This window comes from Trichoplusia ni, chromosome 12 (genome assembly GCF_003590095.1).
Source record: "Trichoplusia ni isolate ovarian cell line Hi5 chromosome 12, tn1, whole genome shotgun sequence".
NCBI lineage: Eukaryota > Metazoa > Arthropoda > Insecta > Lepidoptera > Noctuidae > Trichoplusia > Trichoplusia ni.
In genome coordinates, this window is record NC_039489.1 from 9,723,045 (window position 1) to 9,742,307 (window position 19,263).

The 19,263-nt window shown below is 33.8% G+C and overlaps 1 protein-coding gene and 1 long non-coding RNA gene across 2 annotated transcripts; one reads left to right on the top strand and one right to left on the bottom strand.

Annotated features, from left to right (window-relative positions):
- Positions 1 to 14,963: 14,963 nt before the first annotated feature.
- On the top strand, positions 14,964 to 16,228 carry LOC113499651. Its single transcript, XR_003401122.1, has 3 exons — positions 14,964 to 15,206; positions 15,651 to 15,811; positions 16,154 to 16,228. It is a non-coding gene; the product is annotated as an uncharacterized LOC113499651 (long non-coding RNA).
- Positions 16,229 to 16,268: 40 nt separating this feature from the next.
- Positions 16,269 to 18,277, bottom strand: LOC113499650. Its single transcript, XM_026880188.1, has 5 exons — positions 17,981 to 18,277; positions 17,578 to 17,669; positions 17,109 to 17,495; positions 16,546 to 16,750; positions 16,269 to 16,433 (listed from the first exon to the last, which is right to left on the bottom strand). The coding sequence occupies exons 1-5, from the start codon at positions 17,997 to 17,999 to the stop codon at positions 16,396 to 16,398; spliced, it is 741 nt and encodes a 246-aa protein (XP_026735989.1). The 5' UTR covers positions 18,000 to 18,277; the 3' UTR covers positions 16,269 to 16,395.
- Positions 18,278 to 19,263: the final 986 nt, after the last annotated feature.

The window sequence follows — 19,263 nt, forward strand, 5'->3', positions numbered from 1 at the left end:
AAATTAGCCACATTTAGTACTTGCATAAGTTACACGAATTATATTTAAATGTCTAATGCGTGCGAATTACATTAGAGATACAAGCGTTGAAGTTCTTAATAGATGTAATGCGCTTAGCAAACAACCAGTGTAAGCTGAACTACGGTGGAGCTGCAGTTTTCCCCGATGTGTTCCTGTTTTAGTAGCGTGGGGAAAGGAAAGGAGGGTCAAGTTATAGCGGTGGCGCTATAGCTGTCAATCAGGCAAAAGCTAAGCCAAATAGTGTGTGGTACAAATAAAAGCTTTAGAAATTCTCTGAAAATTCTCTTCTCAAAGAAAATATCTTCTCAGAAATTCTCAATTTCCCTTAGACTGAACCATTATTTAATAATCTTAATTAAAACCTAGTAAAGAGGACGATAATATTGATAGTGACTGAAAATATCAGGTTTCCGATCTCCAGCAAGTTTTCTGCGACAACTGTATGAGTCTGGTTTCGAAACAAAAACACAATTAAAAATAGTTGTTCATTTATATTTTAGATTCATATAATTTCACAGATCCAATCAGCGTCCAACTTAGTCAGTTAGCACTATGCTGAATCAAAGCCCGTATTTGTAAATAATCTCGTTATCACTACACCTACTTTTTTTGTATCAACCATCAAGTATAGTAACCGCCTTCAGGAAGCTGCCTGAAACCACACGCTATGTGATGAATTCATCCCGCATGTGCTTCTTAGGCCGACCACTCCACTGGCGTCCATCCGACTCGCATTGTGGAGGGATTTGTGCCCAGCGATCACTGTCCATGCAACTAATGTGATCCGAGCAATCAAATTGTAGTCTGGCAGCTTAAAAATATAAAGCTAAAAACACAAATCGCTCGCTCTCATAACTTGAACCAATAAGCTCGAGTAAAACTTTGATCCATTGTTATTTCAAGCCTGTCGGACTGCAACCAGATGAATTATTGATGCCTAGGATATATACGTGATCCTATATCCTAAGTTAACCTGCACTATAACGAGGTACAATACTTCAAGACACCTTTAAAGTAAAATGAGTATAAATTTAAATAATTTAGAACTCATTTTTTTAAACTACAAGTTAAATATAAAAATAAATAAGTGAGTTTGTTTTTGGTTGTAAAGGAGGTTGGTTGCGCTATTTATGTACCGAGTAATGTTATGATTGCATGAATATCAAGATGTGGGTAATATGTTCAGTTATAGAATTAATAATAGTCCAATGCTTCTTATTGTGAATGGTGTTATTCGAAAATGGTGAAATAGTTTCGTCAAAATATTTGCGATGATTTTTTAATTTTACTTAAAAGTGATGTCGCTTACATCAACTTTGCATTACAGTACATTAAATTTAAATCAAGTTTTTGTTAAAATTTACGTAATTAGTTAAGGGAATATAATTCAACTAAAATGAAGTACTTTTTAAAACATTTTTGCATTGCAAACAAAACATTTATAACATCTAATCCAAAACCTGATCTTGGTAGGATATACCTTCCTAAATTCAAATTAGCTTTAAGGACGTCAACCAAAAATCCCGTTACACTAACTAACAAAGAGATATTAAAAGCACGCAGATCAATAATGAAAGCATTGCTCATTACTGCATAAAACATAGCGTGCTAGGGAGGCACACCGGTTCGCATTAGCTCACTCGTTAGTGGAAAACAAATTAATAAATTATACCTTAGTCAAGCTTTCTGATCACACTACGCGTGGGAAATGGGAAGGCTTCGGCTAATATATTTAAACGGGCCGTAAACAATTGAAGAGTGGGGGGTAATGGCTATCTTTGGTGGTCGATTGTGAACGAAGATGGTGAAAAAAAAAAGAAAATTTATTGTGATTTTAGTTCGCCGAGTGTCTAGAATGAAATTAGATACAATAGTTGGAGGCTTTTGAAGACAGGCAGACACAGCACTCATTATCAAATATTTAGATATTTGCCTATTTGCAATTTTGTATATCTGTCGAGCGTTATGATCAACCGTGCTACACATTTTTCTAATCAAGTTTTGTTTTGGTGTAAAGCAGTTAACACTTTTTAGTTAGGACACAACAACTATCAAAGTTGAAAAATCTTATGGAAGGAGACTTACTCCATTTGGCTATTACTTACTAGGTAAGTAAACACATTTGCAGTTATCTTTTTTCGTAAAACGGCTAACGCATTAAGGTCTCCTGTTGCGATGGGTTTCACAAACAATTAAATCACATTCACAAATACACCTAAACTCAAAACAAGCGTTCGTGGATCACATAGACGCTTTTGTTGTCAGGGATCGAACTTTAGTTAGCAAGTGTCAGTGCACACGATTTACAAAACTGTTATTTGAAGGTCAAAACAAAATTGGTATGCACCTAAAAACTTCAATACAGACGAAATCGGATGCAACCTAATCAATGTGACATTGAGTATTTTATATGATACGTACGTAGAAAGAATGTTTACAATACGTAAATGAAATTCTGGGACTACAAACACCTCTTAAGTACATCTGTAACAGATGTATAAGCGAGAGAGAACTATAGAATGTAGAGCGGCATCTCTGTCTTAAATTTGCAAGTAACTCACTTTAAATTGTAGTAGAAGGCCCCTGATACAATTTATGACACATTTTTGGTGCAGAATAAGCAATTTTATATCGTAAAGTGTGAAATAAATTGCTTGTAACTTATTACTCTATAACTTTACTCGTTTACTTAGAAACTCAACAGATTTTGCTCAGTGCATTCAAAGTGAATTTCAAGGAGTATATCGTAAATTAGTTTACTTGTTGCATTGTAATAAGGTGTGAATACTGCTAAGTGAATTTGGATAATTTGGTATTTTGTTCAATGTTTATGTTCCCAAAATGAGAAAGATTCGTCGTAAGTGACAAGAAATATGCATTTATATAACTGCTTCAGTTCCTCTTAAATGTGGTGAAGAACTTTAGTTAAGATTGTACCTTATTAAAAATACGCCAATTAAAAAGTTCTATGTTCAGCAGTGGATGAATATGGGCTAATGATGATGATGGAAAAAGTGCTTTAAAAGTTTTATAATTCCATTGTAAGTATAGGTTGTACTAAAGTTCCTTATGTTGGTCTTTCAAGGGTCCATCTTCGGACGTAGGCCCCAAAAGCAAAAAATACTCAGACAATAAGGCCATAAGAGAGATGATGATGAGTCAGAAAAATTGAGAAAAGTGGAAGCATACTAAAAAGTTAATGACGTTGGTAAATCTAATCCAAGGAATGTGTCTTCTACAGGAAGCTGGCTGCTTGCCAAATATTCAGGGACAAAAGGTGAAATATTTCAGCAGTTAGTCTAGAATATAATTAACCGGTATAAGAAAAGTACATTCACGTTACACATATGAATTTATACATTAAGCAGTAAACCGCAAGAACTTTTACAACATGTTGTTTGATCCTTCTTAGATTTTTGAAGCTTTCCTCTTTCATTACACAATACTATTCGAAGGGAATTATTATCAGCAAATACATAAAGCAGATTCCTTAATCTGGAAGTCTCACAAAATCAATCCAGCAGTCATCTGAAGCATTCAACATTATTCCATTTTACATTTAATTTTATGAATTCGCCCGGGTTTCCGAACTGTCCGTCAAACGACTCCCAAGATTAATCCCGGCTTTAAATAACAAGACACCCAGTTCAAATGAATTTCGAAGTCTAAAGTCCTTCAGACCACACAACAATCATTCTTATCACAAAGCAATAACACAGTTTAAATAACTTCAAACTATAAACATGAATGTAAAACCGGCAGCGTACAAAAGTGTTAGATAAAAATGTATTAAAATGCTGTTTACGAGTTGAACGACAATATCTACAATAAATATTCATGCAAATATATCCGCACATCCTGGATTCCCTTTAAAAAGGAAAATATCAACGCGAACGGATTATGTGACTCGTTCATTGGACATTTTATAGATTAAGTGGCTCGGGATGTGTTATAAATATGTCGGCATTTCATTGTGAATATGTAAGGAAGTGGGAACTGTGACTGCACTGAGTGATGCGGTACGAATAGTCACGTAGGCAAAAAGAAATTGTGTAATAGAGGATTGTTGAATGAATGGCATGAGTTTTTTTTCTTTAGCTGGGTAGTGTAGTTTACTGCATTATAGACCATGGAGAGTAGCAATGAATAAGGAGATTTTTAATTAAATACTCTTTTTGGGCCATGCTCGGATTGGATGCGGAAGCCAGAGGACCGGGAGTTGTGGCGCAATTTGGAAGAGGCCTATAACCAGCCGTAGGCAGCGATAGGCTGACTAGATTTATTGACTGTCTCCAAAGTAGTCTTTCTTGAAAGAAGTTTTGTTTAAAATATTTTTCATCAGTTTTAGTGATAACAACGAGATCGTCATTTTCGTGTATTAGTCGAATCCATCGCTTTGTTACTTACGAGTTTGATTTCAAGACAAGTTTAAAGGGTCTCCTTGAAAGTCCTTATTATATCCTTTTTTAACGTGAATATTTTACTTAAAGCCTTCCTTATATAAGATACTAAATGGAATTATTTATATCAAAAATACTGAAATAATGCCATATACCTTACTTATAACGGATATACGTATTGATGCCATAATTACTATGAAAAATACAGCAAAAACTTCATAATAATTATAATTAGGGCGCAAAAATGCTGCCCCTTACTCCACATGGCGTCAACTCAGCATACTAAGTGGATAACCATCAAAGACGACGATTCCTTTATTCGTGTTAATCGAAATGAAGCCGATATTGAAAACAATCGACAGGGTTAGTGCACGACTCGACAGCTTTATTATAGGGCTGTGACATGATGGCGAATTGTCGATAAGTAATTACGAGTTATTTATATTTTTTGTTAAAAGTTCTGATTTTTTGTTGAGGTTTAAATTCTTACGCAACTAATTGAGAACAAATACGCTTATTGTGTTTTGCATTGTTTTGAGACGTTTTTGGGACTAAAGAACATTTACTATTTTTTTTTATAATTTCATATACCCTTAACCATATCTCCAACCATGGCTCTTTATAATTAACTTAAAAAAAATGACTTATTTTCGATTTTTGAACAAAAAGAACATGCACTCAGAATAATCTTCATTTTTGATAGTAAATCGATTTGCTCTTAATGGAACTAAATCACACTGAGTGGCTTACTAGCTTAGCCATACGTTTATCGATACTACGGCCTGTCACTATTCATTCATACGCACGCACGATTTTCATGTCATTTGCCACGTGTTCACCGCGTATACACGACTTAGGCGTACTCCCTGAATTAGAAATTAGTGAAACAATATTATTCATTTTTACCCTTTCCAATTGTAATTGTTTAAGCGCACGCATTATATAACACGTGCCGTGATACGCAACTGAATTTAAATCGATTTAAATTTAGTGTTATCGATTAAAATACAAAGGGGTGTGATAACGGTTTATCGATAACATCGATGTTTTTGGTACCGTTAGGGACGTAACAATCGAATTAGTAGCGGCTTTGTTTTTGATAATCTCCGCGGATGATGAAACGAAAGGAAGGAAATATGATTCAGTGATAAAGTTTTTTGTTCATTACCGCAAGAAAACAATGAACTTGTATTGTAATGTCCCCCCCCCACCGATTAACCCGCCTGACAAAATGATAAAATTCCTTAGTGCGGAAATCGTACGGTTTCTTAGGTTTACGCGAATGTTAGACATTGAAATGAAACTACTTTTACGGATTTTATCGCGGTTTAATTTTTGATTTTAGTTTCCGACGTTTCGACACCTTTGCAGGTATCAGTCTTGTGACCATGATACCTCACCTGATACCGCGATAAAATCCGTGAAAGTAGTTTCATTTCAATAAAAATAGCTACTCCTAAACAGGTTTTTAAGCATTTTTATCGACAGACATTCAACTTCCATATCATAACATCACTTGCAAAAATACGCAAAAGGAAATAATATTATTTTTGCTTCCTTTTCCATCCATATTCGTAGAAATTCGCAAAAACAAAAGAACATTAAACTTTCATTAAAAATGTGAAACATTTCGCTTAAAGAGCACTGATTAATTTAAAAGATTAATTATGCTTGCTTAGACTTTACGTTGACTATTTTCCTCAAAAACGGGTATGAAATAACACATTTGTTATGCATATTATAGCAATAAGTGTATGTTTGTTTGTGTAACAGTTTATTTCGACTACGCAAGAGTATGAGCAAGTATTGTACTTATATTTATAACTTACACAAAATTATCATTAGAAACATCGATTTGTCGATACTCACATAAAGCATATTTAATATAAGAAGCGCATGTGAGTTAATAATGACTTAAAACTGAGAGACTCGGTTGTATTTCGCTGTTAGACAAGAATAAGGATGTTGACTCTACAAACGTGGAAATGAAAAGTTTTTTACGTCGTCAATACCAGGATAAAAAACACTTTTTTATTGTATTTAATTGCAAAAATCCGCCCCTAAGAAGACCCACTGACAATGTAATCATGTAAGTGTTAATGAAAATACCCCAAGCAAAGTCACGAGAAAACTCTTTTCTAGAAGAGATCGTGGGAACAACAGGTGGACTCGTGGGCGTGCTATCTTATCTCAATCAACATAATGTGACTAAACGGTACTTAACGGAGAGACGGACAGCAGTTACTTTTTCGCGAACTACCCTCGTTAAGGTCACAATTTTAATTTGTTTATTTTTTGTTAAAGGGGTTATTGTCCTGAATAATTAAAGATTTACTGGGTTTAAAGCAGAGGCTAGAGTATTCCAGGACTTGAGGCATTGTCCCTATGAAAGCTGTTTTTACGCTTTCCGTTTCAAAACTCTGAACATGGGAATGGACATTTTGGAACCGTTATATTAGTTTTCATTTTGACAGATATTTCAAAGGCGTAATTGGTACTTAAAGGAAAGAGTTTTGTAGCAGTTCAGGCAGTTCAATAACAGTTGGAAAACCTTCTTGTAGTAATTGTAATATGGATGCTTAAAGCAGCAACTATGAATTTTAAATAAATTTTCGACAAACATAACTCGACTTCATATTTAACTTCAGCATCAAACTGTTTATTTAGTCCGAACCACAGCTCTCATACCAGCCCTTAAATTAAACAAAAGAACAGCTTGTGTGCTACCGTACAAACATTCATTTCCTAAGGCCTTCATTCCAAGAGTCGAAGAGTGTAAGCTAGACACAAAGAAAATTCTAATTAAATTGTAATTAGCCGTAACTGTGTGGTCGTGACCTGACGTAACTTCAAACTTAAGTATTTCCGAGGCTCCACTTCCATATTCATCAATAGCTACGGTAGTCTTTTTCTTTACATTCCTGTCACAGTGTCGTGTCCGTTTTTCCAGCTATCTGCACCGTGCCGTTATTTAATGGAACTTGAAATTCATGTGCATTTACAATTATAACGTTTGGTGTTTTTACTTAAAGCACTTCCTTTGGAGAATAGTTTGATTGTATCTGTGAATACCTATTATTATTATCGGCCATGATTTGACCCTATGCAGTGAAGATCTCCTATTCCTGTTTTCAGTTTGGACGTTCTTAATAAAATGATACAAATTATATATTTTGAAGCAAAGCTTGTCTGAGGGCCAAGATTATCTTCAGTGGAACTACACTAGCTGCAAACACATTTTTGAAAACCTGGCGGAATATTTAAACAGGCTGTACACTAATTGAATTACCAACATGAGCATGTTATATTTACTTAAAAATATTTCATTATACATTTATTTGTTTTACTTGTGTGTTATATTTATTGTCACAATTAGGGTTTTCTGCAATAACAACAACAAGTTTGATTTGCCCGTAAGTTTTTTTTTAAGTACTAATTTTTATGGCCAATATTTTGTTGAAAAATTGTGTTCTAAATCTTAGCTACGAGAAATAAAACCTCTTAAAAAGAAACTAAAATTTTCGAAGAACGAATACAATGTTTGAAATGTTTAGTATTGTGTACAAACAATCAGTATTGATTTATTCGAAACCATACTTGTAGCGACATCTATCAATTTAAACTGGCAACTAAAGTGTGACATAGCTGAATGAAGTTACATGAGGTAACACGTAAAGCAAAGTGAACGGAACCGTAACTTAGCTTTAGTGTTTGCCTTAAGTTACAGATGGCGCTACGAGTACCAAAAAGTCTTACGAATTCTCACATTTACTTGGTTATTTCAATTTATTAAAGATAGGTATATTCCGATTGTTTAATGTTATGTGTTGATTATAAATCTAATTCAATAGCATTTTTTAGCTTCCAGATTTATAAATAGAGCTGAATTAAAAAATGTATTTTTAGGTTCTAAGGAAAACTATCCGGAGATAGGTAAATATTATAATAATAAGTAGGAGTTGAAAACAGCAGTGGATATGAACTTGATCACAACAAAGACTGCACTAACTTAACAAATATTTATTGATATCTAAATAATCAAATTACATAAAAAACAAAACAGATCAAGTTAAGAGAGCAGACCGCAAATAGCCTATAATATTTTTTAGAAAACGGTTGATGGTTCTTGATTCAATTTTTGTAGCTGGCGATTCAGTTACATTAAAGCTCTCAGGTTCAGTAAAATCTTCATAAGACGCTTCTACAGTTGTTTTGGCTGCCGTGAATGTTTCATAAGCGGGGGATGTCACCCCATAAGGACCAGTAATGACATTACCGAAGAATAGTGTTGATTCATTGCATTTCTTTTTTTTAACTGGAAAGTAACCTGGAATCAATTTGCCACGTTATTTATCAGCTCTGTGAGTATCTTCGTCATTATTATGAGCTTCAACATCAATCGAAAAGTAAAGTATTTTCAAGCGTCAAACGTCTTGAAGGGATTCAGAATAAAATTGATACAGATTATGTATTAATAATAGTAGCTGTGCATTAGGTTATTTAGGGTATTTGATTACAAAACGATCATTAGGTATAAGCCTAAATCTGCGTTTCCACCTGAGATATGCGAGGATACGTAGCGAAGGTTATGTTTGTAAAGAACCAATAGAATCGCTTCATTCACCTCGCCTCGTTCAGCACAGCTCATATGGAAACGGCTCAGCGGACATCCTCGCACGACACATTACCATCGCACATCTCTGGTGAAAGGGATAACCTAAAATTGATTCCTAAAGAAAGTCTGATGAAAATATAGATTAATTTCGCTCACTACAAAGCGGAGATATTAACATCAGAATTTAAACAAATACTAACGTCCCTGTTTGAAGCAGTTGACTCCATATAATGTGCATAGGTCTATAAATATAGCTGTTTCGTTCGTTTCTATGTTGATTCCACACACAGAATCTCCTCCAGGAGTACAGAGCCATTTCTTGTAGCAAAAGAAGGCAGGAAAATTGTCTACACGTCTCTAAAATAAAAATAACTCAGTTTCAATTTATTGCAGTAGTGGCCTAGTGGTATTAAAGTAGGAATGTCCAATCAAAGGTTGTAGGTTCAAATCATACCCATGGTCTTTCAAATTCATGTGCAACACAGAGGAAGTATCGCTTGCCAAAAAATGAGAAGGAAAATACTGTAGGGAAAGTGTACATTTACGAATATTACAAGGGATTGCAATGCCACGTCTCCACCAGATTGTGTTTCAAGCAAAAATACTCAGCCTTGTTCTCAATATTCGATTAAATTTCTCAAAAACACAAATGGGTTCATGCGCAAGCCATCTACTGTACACATCTCAAAAATGTTGAAGCCAACCAATAACAATTCAATCTATCTTTAAAGTTATGGTACATTTCTAGGAACACTTGCAAATTTTGGGCAACCACCGTTTCAAACTGCATCTTTTTTTTTCAGAGTTTAGCTTTTTTGCAAGGAGTACATTAATTTACAAAATGTTGTAGTTAGTTCCTATGGATCTATTGATTAAAAGGAATTTAAAACTATCTGATTTTTAAATAAAACGCTAACTTAATCAAAAGACATTTATTCTATACTACTAATCGCACCTTCGCCTTAGGATCCACCATGTAATTGGTTGTAACTGAGTTGTAGTTGAAAAGACGGTATGGTGTTGTCCTAATCCTCTCAGTTGTTGAGATATTTAAATGTATATATTCGAACGTTTCGTTAACATGCTCCTTGTCGTATTTCATTCTTGTGTCACAAACTACTTGGGCGACGAGGGTGAACACTGCAAAATGTAGATAAATAAGGTTTTCGGCAAAAATATTGCGGTAATAATGTCGTGGTGGCCTTGTGGTTGTATGCATGGATTTGTATGCATGAGGTGCAGGATCTATCCCAAAGTCAAATTATAATAATATCGCAGTCAAAGTACCAATGTGAGGTTTTCAAAGTAATATGTCGTTTCTTAATTATTCAAAGACACCACTGTCAAACGGTTAGGGATAATATCGTGAGAAAATCAGGATGAAAATTATTGGAATCTGATATCGCCAATCCGCAGTGAGCTAGCGTGGTGATGCTCAACTCTATAAGATAAGGGAAGAGGCCTGGGACCAGCAGTGAGACGTATACAGGCTGGTATTATAAATGTTGGTGTGAGCGAATGATGAAAATAAACAACACCATTATCAGGAAAAAGAAACTACCTTAACATATTTTTTGGGTTTTTCCCAGGCGGCTATTTCAGAGGAAAGTGATACTACAACTTAGACCCATTTTAGTAGTCAATTTGACGATGACTTGCTAATTATGTATCTATCATAGAAATTAAATGTGGAAGTGAATTTGGATACAATATCATGAAAATTCTTGACTTCGTCGAACAATCCACAAAAATATAAAAACGTTTACTAACTTCCAACCCGTTTGCAGTTCGCCTTGTACAGGGTGCAGAGGTCACCGAAGACTGCTAGCCACGGAATCGCGGGGTCGAATCCACAGACCTTCTCGCCACCAGGAGTGCAGATCTTCTGCTTGTAACAGTAGAACTCTGCTTCGCGGTCCACCGTCGATTTATCTTCAGGCTAGGAAAACACGACAATTTTGAACACTTGGTTTTTAATACAAAAAATATTTTTTTCATTTTTACTATCGTGGGCATAGTTCATAGGAACTATTTCGAGCCCAACTGGAGCCTGAACAACTGTTGGCTCCGCGTGATTAAACCGTTGTATCATTTAATAAAAATAATTTTAGAGTAAAAAGTTAGAAAAGATCTGATATTATGTTTTTTTACCTTTTTCTTTTGTATGTATAGTAATTTTTACATTTATTTTTACTCTATCATTCATTTACTTTTCTTTTTCCTCACAATAAACAAGACGTAGCAATATTTTATTCCATTTATTGTTTAAAACAATTTAAAAGTTACTTACTCCATGACGCTTGCGCTTCGATAGCATATGGGTTGAAGATATAATAAATGCTGAAAATAACAGTTTTTATTAGACTATATTAAAAAGTGAGAATTCAATCATTCATACTTACATAAAAATATTGCAAACAGTATAGGACGCATTACCAAACTTTTAACATTCTTAACTACACTTATAACATTACAATTAAATGTATTTTTTAAATTTTAATGCTTATTTATTCTTTCGCTTAGCAATCCAAGGCTTTTTAGTGCATTCCTTCCAATTTTTCAGCACGAAATCTGTAAATTAATTAAAAGGTAATTAGTTAACTTTGTACATGCCTTTAATTTGCAACTCAATTTCGTTTCTGTAATGGATTATTTTATGGCTCTTCGATACAAATTGTAAGTAAGGCCATTCGAATGTTGAATATTTCTCATTAACTGCTGATTAGAGGTCTTTTCTACTCGGGTATCTCAAAAAATGATCTAACATCATTCTCATCCCTATAGGAGCACTTTAGATGGCAATATTATATCTTAAATAACATTGATATGTCATTTTATTTTAAACTTCAAAATATTTGCAAAGATCTTATGTCTTATGTTTTAAAATTTGTATTTTATTTCTCATCTTCTTCATTCTCTTGTCCGTATTGTTTAAGATCTACTTATAAAATAAAACAATGAAGGCGGTTCATCTTTATCCTACATCAAAAACCAGACATCAACATCAGCATACTTAAACAGTCTACTATCACCGCTTTAAGACTGTTGCATGTGTGTAAGCGAGACCGCACAATACACGTCATAGAGCATCTCTCTCACTCACCATGTCCTTGGTGACAGTTATGCTTATACATGCTACAAGTTGTCTGAAACAATCTCCTCTGTTTGCGTCTCCTGTCTACCCCGCAGACAGTCTTGCCGGTGTTATGGCAATACTTCGATCTCCAACACCAGTGCTCCATGATGACCTTTGAGTGACCTTTCTCGAAGCGCGTAGTTGACCTCCTTGTTGTCCTCTTTGTACGCTTATTAGTCTTAGCCTTAAAGAAAATGTTCAAAGATACTTAAAGATCTTAAAAGGCAATGGAACTGTGTGCATTTACGCAACGTTGGCGCTGACTTATCGATTTGTTATATGAAACTGAAAAAACTAAGCCACGTCACTAGTAGAAATGGCATCATTCCCAGAGATGAGATTTTGTATTCTAAGGCGATGTAACGATACTTGGGCTTTCTGAGAGCTTAGAGACTAATTTTTCAGTTCAGTACATAGGAGCGATTTGTCAGCGTTAGCCTTCGAAGAATGTAATCTGTCGACAGGTACTGGATTGTTACTATAGTTTACTACGTATTCCCAGATGGATTCTGGTAAAGAAGGAGTGGGAAAGAAGTCGGATAAAGAAGGGTATGTATAAAGACAGTGAGAATCTCCTCTGGCCTCTACTATGTGGGCTCTGTCATTGTGGACTCTTATAGCCAAATACTAATAAATACTTTATCTCAATCTAATACTTTTTCTTTGCTCAGAGATATTATAAGTATGTTGTATTGTATCGTTTATTCAATATTCTTTGTATTAACTTTAGGGGTTAAAGAAATTCAAAGGTTTTTTGAAATAAAACAAAAATGACTTCAATTCTAATCTTTATTTTCTTTATGAACTTTTGTCTTTTCATTTTCCTTCTCTATTGGCGGCAAGTGTTCGCAATCCGACGCTGGGGCCTTTCCGTATGCTGAAATATAGAATTAATATATATTTTTACTAAGATTACTGAATGTGTATTTTCAATATACACAACTTGATTTAAGTCTCTTAAGTCCGTTAAAAAATAAGAACTTCTTGTTGAGTAACGTCTATATTAGAAGACAAAACATTAAGACCTACATATTTTACCGAGTCTTCCTTCAAGAAATGAGTTCAATGATAAATTAAGATCTTGTGTGTCGCAACTGCCTAATGACTTACTTCTTATGCTTTAATATGTGTTACTATCCTATTAATATCTATATACTATTATAATCGCTTAAGGATGTATGTATGGATCTTTGTAAATTTTTCACGCAAACAGATTTAGACGAAACCTGGCACACAGATAGTTTATAATCACGATTAACACAGGATTTTCTTAATCCCGATTTATGTACTCGTGGGATCATTTTCTATTTTTAACTGATCAGCTAGTGTTAATGTAAACGCCACATCTTAAATTACCGCAACAATATTAGTTTTTGAGGTGGTGGTATTAAAATCTCTATTGAAAATTCACGTACTGTCATTATAATAACAGTTATATTCCAAAATGTCACAGGTATCAAGGAACCTCCTTGGTTGGCCAGCATCGTTTACACCGCACTTCTCCACTGCGTCATGCATGCATGTTTTCGCTTTATAACAGGCCTGGAATATGGCAAATGTTAGCTAATAATTTATATTAACAGTTGAATTATCGCTTGGTAGTGTAACATGTATAAAAGTGTATGATATGAGGGTTTTTGTCGTTTTCTAAAGATTTTCGAAACCTTATGCAATTTTACTAGCGTACTAATGATTCAAATAATATCACATTGAGTTGAATTTATTGATCAAGTTTATGGGCTATGACAATAAAATTTAGAAACATGATAGTACTTAACATAAATATTTTCACATCCAATTTATTTCTCTATCACAACTCATAATATTTTGATGAAACACATGACACAGATATCAAGTCCAGCTAAAGAATCTTTAATTAAAAGTATTTACACAAAATACTTTTCAGTCGACTTCAGAAAGAAGAAGATTTTCAATTCGTTCGGATTTTGTTTTTTTTTACATAAATACGATTTTGATGATTCTTTTTTATTTAAATTGAAATAGCTGACATTGGGTTCTATTCTACACATATGTATGATACGTATTCTACCTATACGCCTCCTTTACAAATTAAGTTTAACGCCCTAAAGGTATGGACAAGGAAAAATTCTAAACTTCAAACGTTATCGAAAGACCCAAAATGTCAAACCTTATCCCTTGTCGGTATAGTAATTTTCAAGGACCTTATCCCTACAACCCAAAATCAGACCGCATCCAATTATAGCTTATTTAAAGGTTAATAGGCATTTTTAAAAAGAGCTCTGAACACAAAATATTTGACGCTCAAAACGACGTTCGAATTTGAAAAAATATCAATTGTGAAACAATACATATTATTATGTTTTGGAGAAAATCATGTTGTTCTAAATCGCAGTCAATTGTTTTAAAAACAAATTCCAACTTACTTTTGTTGCTTCTAATTGCCAAACGACGAACACCAAAAATAAGACTACTGCAAAAATTATACAAATAATTTAAGTGCTTTTTTACATTTTTTCTTCACTTCGTAATAAATAATAATTAATAATAAAATATTTTTATCAAAAACAAAACGTTTCTCAAAACTCACCTATCGCGATCGTGACGAAATGCATTTTATATATTATTCTTGCAAATAAAATTCACAGAACTTTCCACATAAAATTGCATTATATTAAGTGCAACTTCGATAAAACAATTTTCATAGCGACGTGATTCGATTTCACAAAATAAATATTATAATTGTGAAAATTACAATGTGTAACGATACAATTTTATTGGCATCTATTGCGAAGACATATATATTAATTTAATGTCATAAAATATCTTTAAAAAACAATCTAAAATCGATCTCAGTTAACAAATATTTCTTAAGCTCATATCGATCTCAGTGTAACAGTTTATGAAATTAATAACTGACGAAACCGTTTCACAACTATTAGTTATTCGTTTCAAATTTAACTAATGTTCTACAACATAGATGCAGCTTTACGCATTGACCTTATTGTCAAATGTTTTATTGCTACTGCACACAATACAATCGAAGAAGTATGGGGTAAGTTTTTGGCCGTTACTTGCAGTACTAGTAAATTTTGTGGAATTAAATTTCATTATCTTGTGTTTAGGCATTATAATACTCCATAGTTTTGAAAGGAACCCCTTTCATTTAACACAGTTAATAAGTTTTATATAAAATAAGTTTTAACCCAATTATTAGCAATCCTTTAAAAATTTAAAATAAATTTAAATATTATTAATATTTGGAGTACCTACGCAGAGCGTACCCCTGCTAAGGCTTCTTTAAGTTAGACAATTGCAGTTGTAGAAGCGAGAAATCGCTCTTCGATGTGTTGCTAGCATTCTCGCTTGCATACCTTACTCAATTTCACTACAAGAAAATAATAACAGGGCTGTAGTAAGTAGGTAAAATCAATATTGCAGAGGAAATGTTAGTCTCTGATTTGTAGCTACTATAGGAAGCTAATAAAACTCTTTCCAGATACCATGTATTGACGCAATAGGTTGTGTTCACACCAAGAAACGGCTATGTGGCTTAAGTGTATCTAATGGCGAAGTGCGATGGTTCCTAGACAAGTGTGACATCTTGGAATTTAACTGTGCATATAAAAGAAGTGAGACTTCGTGCTTCTTCATACTACTGTTTCGCTAGCGAAGACGTTATACTTAGCATCAGCACCGCGTTAAGGCAGCGTTTATTTGACTGTAAGACAAATGCGAGGTCATGACGCATTCGGTGCGTTGTCCCGAATGCGTCATGGTCACATCCCGCATATGCTGGAGAAACGCAGTTGTTAACAAAAAATACTCCCGAATACTGAAACACAACCAGGCATAACTTGGTACTTACATAATGCTCAAAATTCGGTTTAATCATTGTTAATTGAAAAAAATAATGTTTTTTATTTTTTCATGCTAATTAGTACAATACAGTTGACAAAGTTAAATGTTTCGTGTTCTTTCTGATTCGTTTTTGTATTTCAGGATTCAAGAAAACGATAAAGAAAAATTGCAGACATGTGCCAATGATATAACACACATACAAAAACAAAAAAAAAACTGAAGTATTTGCTCAGATCTATGCAAAGTTTGACGTTTGACTCTCTGAGTCACTTTTGCCTATCCATTTCTTAAGAAAAAGTCAAACAATAGAAAAACGACATTTATTACTATAAAACAATTATTAAATTAAATTGTTTAACTAACTAAAGAATTTTACATTACATTCATAATTTTGGGCTGCAAGTATACACCTGTGAAAAGTCTGGAAAACAAAACAAATTATAATTAATCAATGTTGAACATAATCCACATCCCAAAAAAAAACCAAAAATTTATTGGAATGAAATATTAAAAGGTTTGACCAAAGTACTTACTGTATTTCCAGTAACAGTTTACACGAAGCATGTGGCACAAGTCTTCGAATTTCCCGTAGCCGAATTCATCATCAAACCCACAAATGGGATCAACCGTCTGTTGGCAGAGCAAAGCCAATGGACACCAGGGATTAACGTCTTTACCATCGTTTCTCCGACTTGGTATAAGCACGTTATTAACTCCGTTCGAACGTCGCGATCCTAACTGAAAAGATAGAAAATTTCATATCTGAATCGTGGTGCAAACCCAATATAAATATTAAATACTTTACTTTAAACAAAATCGATATAATACACAATTACTTTATAGTAAGCAGAACTTTGAAGGTCGATCTCTATAAAATTTTCTATCATTTCAAAAGTATCTCTGAGATAAATTATAAAAACGAAAATGTTCAAGATCACTTATTTATTATAAATAGTAGTGAGCATGTTTTGTTTCATTGGCAAGTGAATGTTCATCTCTTGAAAGTGACTTCGGAAAAAAACTACAAAAATGACTACGATTTTTCTACATTATCTGATTGTTCAAAATCATTTCAAGAGATTCACATTGCACTTACCTCTAGAAAAGTGGGCGGGTCCACTTCTTTCTCTAAGAGTGGCGTCGGATCCGTTCCAGATTGCATATCTTTTAATATTAGATCTTTAGCTAACTTCCCATACTTTGGAATATTTTTCCCAAGCCTTACTAATGGATTTTCAGATCCATCCTCACTTAAACTCGGATCTTTGTTTATAGCTACCTCTTCGGGTTCGGCTTTGGCTGGCAATCTTGGCTTTTCGATACCTCTACTTAAGTTATCGATCAAATTCTTGATCAGATCTCCGCTGGCGTCAACTTTTTTGACAAGATGCTCCAGTGCCTGACTTTGCTGCATCAATTTCTCTTCTATGAAACTGTTGAATGCTTCCATGGATGATCTTTCAGTATCTCGCTTTTGTATAGTCTGTAAATAACAGTGATTTTATTTTGCGTCTATCGCTAAAGTAACTTAGTGTAGTTTTGAAAAGGTTCCTTAGTCAACTTACCGTGGTTTCTCCCTTTGCATACATAATGTCATCCATTGGAGCTTCAACAATGTTTGCCCCATTAGCATAGGCAATCATGAGGAGCACAAACGCTAAAAATAATACTAAATGTGGTTATTACGGTCATCATTTCTGTACTAACTTTTTTAGATTAGAAGATTTAATTAGAAGCGACATCTATAATATATGATCACTATGAGATCTCAAAATAAATCGTTACAATCGTGGAAGCGAGACGCCACTACCAAAATGGAATGCGCCGTCTTGTTTCTACAACTGAAAAATTCTTAAGTATTAGTACAAGCACCAAAACAGCGCTATTTGGGAAATAATAAAATTTTACCTATCCCTTACATCTAAAACCTAAAATGATATGAAATGATAAGTAAAAAAATATTCTTACCAGTTGTCAAGGGTCGCATGGTGCGTATTGGAGCTTCAGGGCACAACAAGTAGGTCGGTCGTGGTGAACGCTCCACTTATAGTGTTGGTAATTGACTACAACTTGTAAACGATTTTGATACTTGATATTTTTGTGACGAGTTATTTTTTATAGGAGATATTGTAATTCTAGTTTATAAGCGATGTCTTACGAATGTTTTGCACGTGGTATGAAACCAGTGCAGTAATATCTATATCTCGTCCTAGATTTTCTGTTGAAATGACTAAAATAAAAGAATCGCTTTTTCCGCCACCGTATTTTATCAGAATATGGCAAGACGTACGGTTGTAGCGGTTCCAAAATGTCATTCCTATAGAGAAGAACAGGCAAAAACTCCAAAAGTGTCGTAGTGAATTTACTCAATAAGTGAAAGTAGTCTTTTAGAAATAAATCGCTGGCTCATTACCAACTAAGTAGTATAACTTTATTACCGCACTATATTAATGCTTACAATACAAAAAAAGGCTTAGCAAATGTTATTTTGATCCATTTATAGGTCATTCTTGCCGAGGGGATTATTAAAGGTTCACAATTTTTTGCCTATATTCAAGATACAAGACAAATTCGTCCTGGCGTAGTAGAATATTCTCATTATGGTATATTGGCAATTACCGCTTCATCAACATCTCAAACCGTTGGTCACATCCTTAATACATTCATTTAGCATTTACTGGCACAAATTAATTAATTCTGTTTACTTAAAGGTCACAAGTCTAAACGCTTTATTTAATAATACTGAGTGGGAGTTTTCATTTGGAGCTAATAAATAGGCTTAAATTTTAATATTAAAATTTCAATGGAAATTTATATCGAAGTTTAACTTAGTTATTCAAGTATTAAGATATAAATTATAATGAATAACCTTTTTGGTGCATTTCTATTGTCTGGTAGTTTTTAACTATTCCACGTTGTGATATGGGCAAAATGAACGTGTTAAGACCCTTCTACATATAGACCGCTTAGAGCACTACTTTAAAAATAAATTTTCAAAATAATCTTTGCTCTCGTATCTGAAAAGAATTATTTTATTTATTTCTCCATCTGGCGTTCAATTCAACAGCCACATTCCTAAAAGATCAAGATTCATTGTTGGTAGTTCACCTCTCAAATATGATTTATAGTAATTAGGCATGTTGCGATTGAATTAGTAGCGTTAATACGGTTCTCATAGATTCAATTACATTGAATTCTGCACGCCATTCACTATTAATGAATAAGTACCAAGTGAAAGATTATTAATAAAA

Coding starts and splice junctions, on each gene's coding strand:
- LOC113499650 (XM_026880188.1), bottom strand. Junction 16,751..17,108: donor ACCCGCCCACTTTTCTAGAG/GTAAGTGCAATG, acceptor CTATCTTTTCAG/TTAGGATCGCGACGTTCGAA. Junction 16,434..16,545: donor AAACTGTTACTGGAAATACA/GTAAGTACTTTG, acceptor TTTGTTTTCCAG/ACTTTTCACAGGTGTATACT.